The following is a 12,005-nucleotide window of genomic DNA, read 5'->3' as shown; positions in this document are numbered from 1 at the left end:
TACTCCTCCGTGTCCTCTCCAGCATTTAAAGTCTCAGCAAATCTAGACACAACCAAAGGTTATTCATGTTAATGTCAACATTCAGAGGTATAGGCCCACGTTTAGTTTTGCCCATTAATGGATTCAAAATTCAAGCAAAACAGAAAGGCAGGAAATTTGAGAAAAATCCCTGCCTCTGTAGAAGCAGAAACCTAAATCAAGGGCAGACATCTAATGATTAAAGATCAGCTGTATTAACTCAGATTTCTTTGATATTCAAGTTCAATTAGGTTCTACATCTTTCCCTTTGTATTTTGGTATGAGTTACTCTCTTCATGGTAAACGGAGCTGCTACCTATATTACTGTGAAATTAGAATGTGCAGTTAGGTCCTCAGAATTAGTAATGAACAACTTTTAAACTTTACATTTTTCATGACACACTGCTAAAACATTATGGCCAATATAGTTAATTTGAAACAAATCAATAGTACCTAACGCTCTTTATTGAGAAAAGGGTTACAGAAATTTAAAAAAAAAAAATGCTGAGTAAATAATAAAGCTGCCGGCTTCTTATAAAGATCTGTTATCTACTCTGTATCCTCTCAAATATTTCACTAAGTAATAACCTTTCTAACTATATAATACTATGCATCCTTCCAATATTTTATCCTGATAGAGTAACTCAGACTATGAAGAATGTTTTTTGAGTGCATTTCGATTTTTTTCATAACCTTAGTCTCTAGTACATCAAATGAGTTATTATTTTTTATGAATCTCAGATAGTCATTCAATTGTGTAACTGCTAAGTCAGCTTTAATTTTCAGAATATTTCTTTCCAGTTTTGGTCCAAAAGCATTAATCACTGTCTAAATCTCCTGAACCTGGTAGCATCACCTCTACTCATTTGCCAACACAACTTTCTCCTGGGGGTTCTGTTATTACTGAATGAGCACCCCACATTCTGAAGGTGACTTCCATATCTGTGAAAAAAACTGCATCACAGCCAATGTTCGGCAAAATTTTAATCATACATAAAATTATTTAGAAGGCTACAAAATAAAGATTTTCTTATATTAACAGGACGAAAGCACAATAATTTTTCATTATCTGGTATCATCAAGTAATGAAGTACCCACTTAAGTAGGATGTCCACATAACTAAAGGTTTTATCTTTAGGTGCCAAGATTTAAACATTTCAAATAAATATGTCCAAAATGTTTACATAATTACTCGACTTCTTAAACATCCTTAGACACAGAAACTTTACCCTAGTAAGTTAAGATCATTGTGTTAAATACTCATTATTTGACTATGTGACAATACATTTATACCAAGTCTTTAGCTTTTTTGCTCCCATCTCTATGTTAGTCTTTATGACATTTTTGTAGCTTTATGACTACTGTGAACTCCCTTTCAAATGCTGTTTATGATTTTCTATGGGTTGAAAAACTACACAACTATTTAAACTGTGTGTTAAATAAGAGTCAATCAGGATCTAAGTGACGGCCTAATAAAAATGTAAGCAGTTCAATATAGTAAACTTTGTGATGGATATTTCTTATATATGGAGGTCTTTTGCAAAGAGTTGAGTGGCCAAAGTCTACAAAGTCTGACCCTGGCCTCAAGATGAATCCTTAATTAGATCCTGAATCTAAAATTGTTTGACCTTCTTGGACCAAAATTTGAAATGTGTGGCTCTTCCTTTTTCTAACTGAGAAGGAAGTGCTGGAGAAGCTCGACCTATATCTAGTTTCCCGAAGCAAAAAGTTTATACCAACAGGTTATAACAAGCAGCCTCAGGGCGTCCAGAAAATTCAGTAAAAGAATAACCATGCATTCTTGGCATAACATGTCTTCAGCTTCACTTTCATTTTTGGAGATCAGGTCAAAGGGCTACTATTAATAAATACCTCTGGAATGCAATAAAAAGCATCTCTACTACAGTCAACAGGTAAATTATGCCTCAAAACCAAAGAGAAATACTCTAAAGGAAGAGCTCTAAGAAGTCATTCACAGGGCAGGTTCCAAAGAAGTCATTCACAGGGCAGGTTCCAAGCATTTGTTCATCCTGTTCCTCCTGCCTGGACATGTCCCTCCCACCTTCTCTTCTAGTCAACTGAAACTCATCCTTCCCTGACCACCTCAAGTGTCATCTACTCAATAGTCTTTCCTGACTCTTGATAGATGCAGTAATTTTTTAAACTGTGCCACCAACCATTGAATTTTGTATATGTTTTGATTATAGCACAAATCACACTTTGTTGTAATCTGCTTATTCTTTCTTCTAACTTATTGCATTTTAAACTACCTGAAAGCCAAATGACACTCTCATTTTTTAAAAATGCCACAACTAAGAATGCCTGGACCATGTTTTTAGAATGAAGTACAATTAGAGTTTAGACCTAACACTCACCTTTTACAATCCTGCTCATTAAAAGAAATAATTTCCATTATGAAAACAAAACCATGAAGATATGAATCAGTCACTTAAAAACCGAAAAGGAAAGCAAGAACAGACACAGAGACAAACCAGAAGTTGTTATCCAATTATTATTTGGAAGTAGCTTCTTTCCTAATTCCAAGAGGGGAAAACGAGCGCACCACTAATGAAAGAAGACAACTGACCTGCAGGAGTCTAGGTGTCTAGATTCTGTCTTGGTGCACCATAAACTTCTTGGCAAAGCTCTAGAAAAACCCTGCCCAGTCAGTTTTTTGAGTTTCTTTAGCTGTAGAACAGGTATGTAACCAGTCTAGTCCTTCACTATCACCTCTAGAAGAGTATATCACCTCCAGAAGAGTATTTTACAAAATCCACATCTGAGAAAGGCAAGAAACTAGCTTCTGCCCACAGAGACTGAGTCAGGCAGTACCCGAGAATTTCATAGTCAATTCCAGCATGGTCATCAGTTCAGCCACCAAATTCAAGAACTCACCGACAGCACACCTCACATGGGTCCACCCAGAGAGTGAGTTCCTTTGGCAAGCCCAGGTCACTATACAAGATGCAGCTGTTCTCACAGGCTTTCAAGACGTCGGGATCAACTCTCTGAAACTTGTTCACACGAATGCATCTACAAAACAAAGTGAAGTCATGTTAATAGCTTTCACTGAATCGTAACTATAAGCCTTGTTATAGCTATTAGCATTTGCCAATATGACTTAAAAAATAATAAACTAGGGGAGAACTCAGGAGTATATATTATCCTAAATAGAAAATAAATGTGAACTAAAGGCAATGGGGCAGCATCAACAAGACTACTCGGTGTGGTAAAAAGAAGAGAGAATCTGTGTGAGCCCAGGGAAATCACTAGAACTGGCTCTACCTCAGTTTACCTAGAAACTACAAGCTACCATCTACATTAAATGAGCAAAGAATATGCAGGTTGTATGAAATTTACTTACGGCTCTGAAGGTAAAAGTTTTTTCCCCCTCCTCTCTGGTACAAATTTTAATAGGCCAAGTTCATATATAACAAAACCTCCAAATAACAAAAGACCCCAATCAATGTTTCAAATAATATTTGGAAATTCTTCATGATTTTGATTTGTCATTACCTTGCTTATATGTCCCAGATAATATAATTGTTAGAAGGATGTCTTTTGCCTTACTTACAATTGTTCTATAAGTACAGATTCTGTCAAGGACACAGAACCATTCATATCACATACTTGAGAATAAAATATATAATCCGAAAGTATTATTGGCTTATTTCATTCAACTTGTTATCCATGGGTTTTTTTTTAATAGCTGTTAAAATAGTGAAAAAATTTCTTAACCAATCGTCTCTGTTCCATTATTTTTTAACCTAAGAAATACCACATCTACCTGACGAATGCTCAAAGATGGCTCCCAGTACAAATGCAAAAATATATGTTAAGATAAGCATTCTGTTTACATAGAGAATGGTACCTACCATGAAAGTATTTACTGCCTACAATGAAGAAATCAATCAAGAGAACCCAGGTTTTAGTACTAGTACTAGCACTTATTTATTGGGTGAATTTAAATATTGAAAATACAATGTAACTGACAAACAGTAATTATATCATTAAATACAATGATATCAACAGAAAAATGTACTGAAGTTTTTAAAAGTTAAAGTACCTTATTAGTTGATTTGCAATATCATTTAAAACAGTGAAAAAGTTCTCATTAGGAAATAGCTAATACATATATCTAAAATAATACAGTTGACCCTTGAAAACAGGTTTGATTAGTGTGGGTCCACTTGTATGCAAATTTTTTCAATAAATATCTTTTGTTTTTGACTCTCTACTGAAGTCCATGGATGCAGAGGGCTAACTGTATGCAATGATCTACATTTTATATGAGATTCCCTGATTTTGGTATCCAAGGTGGATCCTAGAACCAATCCTCTACAGATACTGAAGGACAACTTAAGTTTTGAGGGAGTCAAAAGCTATACGCAGAAATTTCTACTATGCAGGGGTCAGTGCCGCTAACCCCATCTTGTTCAAGGGTCAAATGTAATTAAAAACCCTTTTTGTAAGTTTATTATATCTTGGACAATTTGCTAAATGCTTTGCAAATATTAACTCTTAATTATCCTGTTGAGTTAGATACTATTTCTCTCATTTTAAGAAAAGAGGCAAAGAGAATTTAAGTAACTTGCCCAACATCACATAGCTAGAAAGTGGTGAATCCACGGTTCAAATCCAGATCAACAGACGCCAACGTTCATTTTATTAAACAAAATCTTATTCTGTCTTAATGCTACCTTTAACAATTTAGCAAACTGAGAGGGGAAAAAAAAATTACAGCCATGTAACATGCTGTTTGTTCCTTTCTGTAAGATAGTCTATGTTATACATTCTAATGCTGTGTAGGTTAATTTTAAAGTCCCATGTACCCTAGCATCAAAAGCAGTTAAGGATACAGAGACAGAGCCTAGATATTATATGTTTTTGTTACCTACAATGAGAGTGATGCAGGCTCAAAGCTTAAAAAATATTTATGTAAATACAGATGCTTAGAAACTCAGACTCAACAAAATTTACATATCTTACATATTTTTATGCTGTTTTTTTCACTCTATAAACTGTGACTACTTATCCCTTAACCAATTTTCAAAAACAGGATTTTAGTCTACGGCCATGCTACCCTGAACAAGCCTGATCCCGTCTGATCTCAGAAGCTAAGCAGGGTCGAGCCTCGTTAGTACCTGGATGGGAGACCACCTAGGAAGACCAGGTGCTGTAGGTGTAAAAAATAAAAAAAAATAAGGGATCATAAGCTGACAAGGTCCTTGCAATCTGTGAGGTCAACCAAGGGTTGCCTCGCCTAAAATATATAAAAAAAAAACAAAAAACACAAAACAAAACCCAGAATTTTAAAAGTTGCATAAAAACAGCCTATCAATTAATGTTAACAGTTTAGTTCTTTCCAATTTTTTTGCAATTATAAAGTATAAGAAACATCCATATTCATATATGTGTATCTGCATTTGATTATCCTTCTAGAACAGATTTTCGATTTAGATTTACTATTTAAAGAGAATATTTTTACAGACTTTGTTATTAATGTCAAATTGCCCTCCAAAAGCATCTTATTTGTATAAAGTGTGGAGAAACAATTTTAATTTATAAACATGTTAGAACACTTTTAACCTATTTTATGAAGAGTATACTAGCTCTGATTAATCCTATATTTTATTTATTTTTATAATAGTAAAGACCCACTATTAAGTCTGATAGTTTTCCATTTCAAAGATGGCTTCAAAATGACTTAATGATACTTCTGATAATATGCCAATTTAATCCTGTTTGGCTAACTTTTTCCCTCAAGTTTTTAGAATTAATGGAAATGAAATTGTACACTGTCTGACCTTTAAGCATTTACTTGACAGTGTCTCCTTTTTCAGTAATAGTACGGTGGCCTGGCACTTCCAAAAGCCTTTGTCCAATGTCAATTACATCAGTGTAAAAAAGCCTTAACAGCTCTAACTCACAAAAGCTGTTCACTCTTATCAGAAATGAAGATGTGAAGAAAAAAATTAAGAGAATCAAGTGACAAGATAACTTGAATCTGCTTTATATAGAACATCTACATTTCCACTTTAATTCCCATTTTCCAATTTACCAGGAAACCTTTGGATAAAAATGAAGGGGAATTACTTTCTTTTCTTTGCAACAGAATACAAGCTCACCTGGCTTTTAGCAAATGAGAAATAAACAAACCATATTTTCACCTCCTTTGTAGATTCCTTCAATAGTCTTGCATTTGCAAGAGCTCAGTGACTGAAAGTCCTTTTTACATCATAGCACACAAGTACTAATCTGTGGAAGGAAACTTTGAGGACAGCAATATGCATAAACAAAAAGAATTCCTGTAGTCATGATAGCCACAACTGTTCTCCTTTTGTTTTTTGTGGCCACATCCACAAATGCAGCGAAGTTTGACAGATGTGTTTGGCAGAACATTCTCAACCCAAGTTCCCAAATGCTCACATAAATACTAAGGAATGAGCATGCCAGGACATGTTCTGCAGGAGTCTGCCCTTCTTTACTTTAAGCTGTAAATGTAACTTATAAACCAGAGTACAAAAGACTCTTAGCTAGCCAAGTCAGTGCTCACATTGTGGTGTGCAGAAAGCTCCATAAGAATTTAGGGTTAGTTAGACCCAAGTTCAAATCTCAGAGCTAATATTTATCAGTGTGGATCATAGGATATTATCTTCATCTACAAAATAATTGCATTGGCTTCTACCATAAAGAATTATGCATTATAAATGAAATTAATCCTGTCAGGACATAGGTATCCAATCATCTTAGTTGCCCTTCACTATGAAATTTTTATTTTTTGAAAAAAACATGTATCATGTAATTTACTTTTAGATACAAGGAGACTCATTTCCTTCCACTCCTACTGTGTCCACTTATAGGTGATAGCTTTAGAGGTCCTCTAGAATTGTGAAAAACTCCCAGATACCTGTGCTTCATAGAAGAATTCATTGAATCAGGAGCCAAACTATAATCACAAGAAGACTATAACTCTTATGAGCCCACGGCATTGGTCCTCCAAGTCCAGTCAAAGGGACTTCAACAACTAATACACGTATTTTCATATAAGTAAGAAAAAAACTACCAAAACACTTCAGAGTTATATATTTTGCAGATAAACTGTGAAAGGCATGGGCTGGACATCCTGCAGTCCTTTGGCCTTGCACTCATTTCAGACGCTAATAGGTCTCTTCACTTAGTCCAATCCAACTGTCTGATCTAATCCTTTACCTGTAGGCCTGTCCTTTTGATGGTTTTTCAGGATACCAGTGATTTGTATATTTTTCTTGAAGTATTAGAGTCAATTTCTCAGCAAACCTCTCAACTGCCTCCTTTTTCAACTTATCATGTTTTCGAACTAGCCTTGTGAAAAAGAAGACAACGGCAGCAATTTCGTTCTTCATCTTTCCCTGCAAAGATAAAACAGTTGCCTCAAAAAAACAAAACATAAAAACTGGAAGATAAAGTTCTGCCAAGTATCCCTTCTTGCAGTTCCCCTTCTTCCTTCTAATTTTATCTTGTTTCATTGACTCTTAATTGGATTAGAGAACAATCGCTAATTTATGCCATAAAGACCTGATTATAAAATACTGTTTAGGAATCTTATCATTTAACTTTGTGAAGTTCAGTGACAAGAGTATACTAAATTGTTCCTGTTGGCTAAAATAAAATCAGAGATATCACTTAAAGAGAAGCACTAGAATACTACTACTATATAGTTCTTACTAAAAGTATTACTATATAGCTGCAATAGTTTAAAATCTGTGAAATAATTTGAACTTTAAAACACAAAAAAGGTTCACTTTAAAATCCAGCAATAGAGTCATTATAGAAAAGAGTTTAGCAGTTTCTAAAAAGCTTAGACATAAAAGTACCATATGACCCAGCAATTCTACTCCGAGCTACATACTACATACCCTAGAGAAATGAATACATATGTCCACACAAAAACGTGTACGCAAATGTCCATAGCAGCATTAGCCATAATAGCCAAAAAGTGGAAACACCACAAATATCCATCAACTGATGAATGGACAAGTGAAATGTGGTATATATACACAATGGAATATTATTCAGCAACAAAAATGGAGTACTGATACACGCTACAACATGGATGAACCGTGAATACATTGTGCTAAGAAGCTGGTCATAAAAGACCAAAAATTGCATAATTCTATTTATATAAAATATCCAGAACAGGCAAATCTATATAGACAGGAAGTAGATTACTGGCTTAGGGGCAAGAGGGACACAAGAAATGATGTCAGTAAGTATAGGGATTCTTTTTTAGATGAGAATATCCTAAAAGTGACAGTAGTAATAATGGTTGTACAATTCTATGAACATACTAAAACCAACAAACTTCCCATTTTAAATATGTAAATTATATTTCAGTAAAGCTACTATACATAAAAAAAAAAAAATCTAGTATGGAGTGTCTGTAAGCATTCTTTCAGAAACAGAAATTTACCTAAAAGATGTGGCAGAAAATAGTGACTCTCTCAGAATGGAAACTCATGGTCATCTACAGAAAATCAAATTAAAATAATCAGAGATTTAGCTGCATTTTGGAAGTGCCTCAAGGAGGACTCTAAATGGCAGGTCTGATTTATCATCGATTAATCCATAAAGGCAAAAACCTTGTCCTGGGATTGTTTCGATGTATATTCTGTCTGTATGTGATGAGCTCATTCATTTGGCTGCTGTAACTTGGAGTTATTCAGATGCTGCATTTACTAAGCAATATCTTTTCCCAAGCCAATTATTAAAGACTTACAGCCTCTGCTACGTTTAGTATAAAACTTGACTAACCTGATAGTGTGTTCTCACATTCAAAAAATAAAGTTGATTCTGTTAGCTTCCTTTTTCTTTTCTCAAACCTGCTCTTAAAGTCTCTCTTCATAACATGATTCTTTTAACCTTTGTGCAAATTCAAACAAGGCATTTTACTGTGAAATAAATTCTACATAGTTATCTTGAGAGGTGTGCTGGCAGCACAGCCACCCTGATCCTGGATGGGAAGACACCCAAACCTTCCTCTTGGAATCCTAGAATGCCAAATCCACTTTCTATGGCCAGCTACCAGGCACCAGGTACTGGGCTGCACACCAGAGTGTGCAAGCACACACAATCTCAGCCCTCTGCAACTACGGTAGACTTCTGGGGGAAAAAAAAGTGAGCCATTTCCACTTTATAAAGCTATATTTATACTCCACCATGTTATGATGGAAAAGAAAACCCACTGCAATTTAATATATGGTTTGGAATAAAAGTTGCTGATGGAACTACATTAGTCTCCACCTCACTAAACAAGGAACCACAGTAAAGAAATGTACCAAATCCTTAGCTAGATCTTTCTCCTCATTCATTAAATTTGCCAACTATGTTCTACATATCCGAGTTTAGGGTTTTGTTTCCCCTCCTTTTCTGCTGTTCCATATCAAAAATAAAAGGAAGGAAAGAACCACTTAGTGGTTGCTCTTGGTTGTAACACAAGATGAGTCATACGGAATTACTTTTTTTTTTTCAGTTTGAAGAAATGACGCTTGGAATAGCTGACAAATGAACCCTCCCCCACAAGACAGTATTCTAGAAGTACCAAAAGGTAAAAGAGGGAGAGTGATAAAGTCAAGGAGAAACCAGAAGAAGCAGAGCTCATAAGACCTTAGGCGCCTCGAGTAAGTAGCCGCAATTCCTCCACCCACACTCAGAGCGAAAAGCTCCCATTTTAAATATCGCACGGTGACGTCATCCCGGGACGTCGTCACCGCGGCGGCTGCTCCTCACTCAAGTTGTACTTTGTTCCACAGGCTCCTCTGCTCACGGGGGCGTGCACAGAACCCAGAGGAAAACCCAGCCCTGCCTTCCAGGAGTTTATAACTTTGTAGTTTTTCCTCCCTTGTAACGAAAAGCTAATCGCAACCGTTTCTAGAAACAAATATCTCGCCCGATACACGTTCCCAAGGTTGAGGAAGCGGGGCCCCTGGCTGTGGGGGTGAGGAGCCCTGGACCAGTCTCAGCCACGTTACAAAGAGAGTCCTGGACGCTGAGGGGACACGGGATTCCCACGGGACCGGGAGCTGGACTTTCTAAGCCATCAAAGCCATGCAGCTAAGCACTCACGCGCGGGTTCTAAGAGCGCGAGGTGAGTGGGCATCAAGCACCTTCGACCGCTCCTCAAGGAACGGCCTGCAAGCGCGTCCAACTTCTGCAATCGCGGTTTTCCCCGAATTCGGGGGGAAGGGCCCCGAGGCCCCATCCCCTTCCTCCCCCCAGATAGCTGCGCAGGGGACGCCCACTTCTTGCCCGCGGGTTTGCCGCCCCCCGGCAGGGTCCAGTCTCCGGGTGGCCCTGGTTCGAGGACCGGCCAACCCTCACGCGCGACCCTCAGACAAGAAGCCGGGTCCCAATTCCAGAAAACGCACGGACGCGGAAGAGGGGTGGCAGGGAAGATGGAGGGCTGTCGCCCACCCCGAAGCAGAAGGTAACGCGCGGTGGAAACGTGGCAGAAGCCCCGCGGCGGCGTCCCCTCCGTCCGGATCCCGCCGAGGGTCCCGCGGAAATCTTCGCGGTCCGCCCCTGGGGCCCCCAGTCCTTCCCTCGCGCCGAGCCGGACCCGATGCAACCCGGTTCGGTCCAGCACTCCTCCCCGGTCCTCTGCGCGCCGCCCTCCAGCGAGCCTTCGACGTGGCCGCAGGGGCGCCCGGACCACCCTCCCCCCGATGCCCTCAAGCCCCACCACGCGCGCCTCCCGGGCCAGGTCTCCTCACCGCCGCCGCTGCCGCTCTGGAGCTGTAGGTTCCGCGGCCCCGACCGTCTCCAGGCGGGGAACCGAGGGCGCCGCCTCAGCGGGCTGGCGCTCGGCGGCAGGCAGCGCAGCTAGCCCGGTCCGGCGCGTGCGGCTCCCGCGTCGTCGGGCGGCCCAGCGCGCGCTGAGAGGGCGGGCGGCGGGCGAGCGCGCGCGAGCTCGGCCCTGAGGCGGTGCGCAGGGGGCTCGCAGCCCGGAAGAGGGGAGGGGCGATGACCCGGGAAAGGGTTGGCGCCGTGCGGGACCGGCTCGCGCGCCTAGGGGGAGGAGCCTGGGGGCGTGGCCTCGCCTAGAGCTCTCCCCCGATCCCCGGGCAGCTGCGCGCGCGGCTCACACCCTCCAGCCCGACGGCGAGGGCTACACGCCGCGGCGTCCTCCGCTCTCCACCAAAGATCTGCTCCGAGGGCCGAGCGGATCCTTGTCGCTCGCCCTACCGGCTCCAGCACCTTCGGGTTTCGTGCGGGCCACGTCCACTGGGCTGCTTGTGCCACTGCTTTGCTCTTTGGTCTCTTCATATCACTCTGCGCCCTAACATCCTCCGGCTGGGAGTACGAGTTCTAGGGATGGCTCTGTAGAGGTCCAGTTCGTTCTCTAGTCCCAGGGCCTGGGGGCCGGAGGGAAGCGATGCGGACCAGACGGAAGGAAGACTTTGCATTTATGGTCTGATCCTCGTCCTTCTCGCTGCAGTAATTGCAAGCACAACTGCGCAGCCACCACGTCATATTTTAGGTTATTTGGAGCTACTTGGGTTCCTCTCTGATCGGGCTGGTGGCTCCTTCAGAGCAGGGAGTACCTCTTGTTCACCTGTGTCCCGCCCAGCCTGGCACTGAGCACAGTGTCTAGCGTAAAAGAGGGGCTCCTGGGATGAGTGAAACCTTGAGTCCAGGCTTTTTATTTCTGAGATGCTTCTATCCAAAGACTTAACAGATACAAAGCTTAATCTTCGAGCAAATACAAATGTTGAAAATGTACATCAACTTTCTGAAGAAAAGGAGGAACATCTTTTCAATCTTTTATATTGAATTGGCACCATGGTATTCATTTTGTGAAAGAACTTTAATGCATCAAGCCCCCCAAATATATTTTTACTTAAAAATTATTAAAAGAGCCAGTTTTCACCCTTTCTGACTAAAACATGTAAATTATTCAAGAACTGATTGTTCAGGTTATAGATTGACCAGATTCCTCACGGTCCACT

General features: G+C 40.1%; 1 protein-coding gene and 1 pseudogene across 1 annotated transcript in view; one reads left to right on the top strand and one right to left on the bottom strand.

Annotated features, from left to right (window-relative positions):
- The window catches only part of BTG3 (BTG anti-proliferation factor 3), a 17,895-nt gene extending 6,937 nt beyond the window's left edge, over positions 1-10,958 (bottom strand). Inside the window, exons 1-3 of the mRNA XM_023529545.1 lie at positions 10,770-10,958; positions 7,231-7,409; positions 2,911-3,051 (exon numbers count right to left, since the gene is read on the bottom strand). Coding sequence (XP_023385313.1) covers positions 2,911-3,051; positions 7,231-7,403 — 314 coding nt within the window. The 5' untranslated portion in view covers positions 7,404-7,409; positions 10,770-10,958. The remainder of the gene's footprint in view (positions 1-2,910; positions 3,052-7,230; positions 7,410-10,769) is intronic.
- LOC111738444 lies at positions 5,085-5,203 on the top strand (annotated as a pseudogene).
- Positions 10,959-12,005: the final 1,047 nt, after the last annotated feature.

The sequence above is a fragment of the Pteropus vampyrus genome, unplaced genomic scaffold, assembly GCF_000151845.1.
Source record: "Pteropus vampyrus isolate Shadow unplaced genomic scaffold, Pvam_2.0 Scaffold38, whole genome shotgun sequence".
NCBI lineage: Eukaryota > Metazoa > Chordata > Mammalia > Chiroptera > Pteropodidae > Pteropus > Pteropus vampyrus.
Note: the sequence above shows the minus strand (reverse complement) of the source record. Positions and strands in the feature narration are given on the sequence as shown.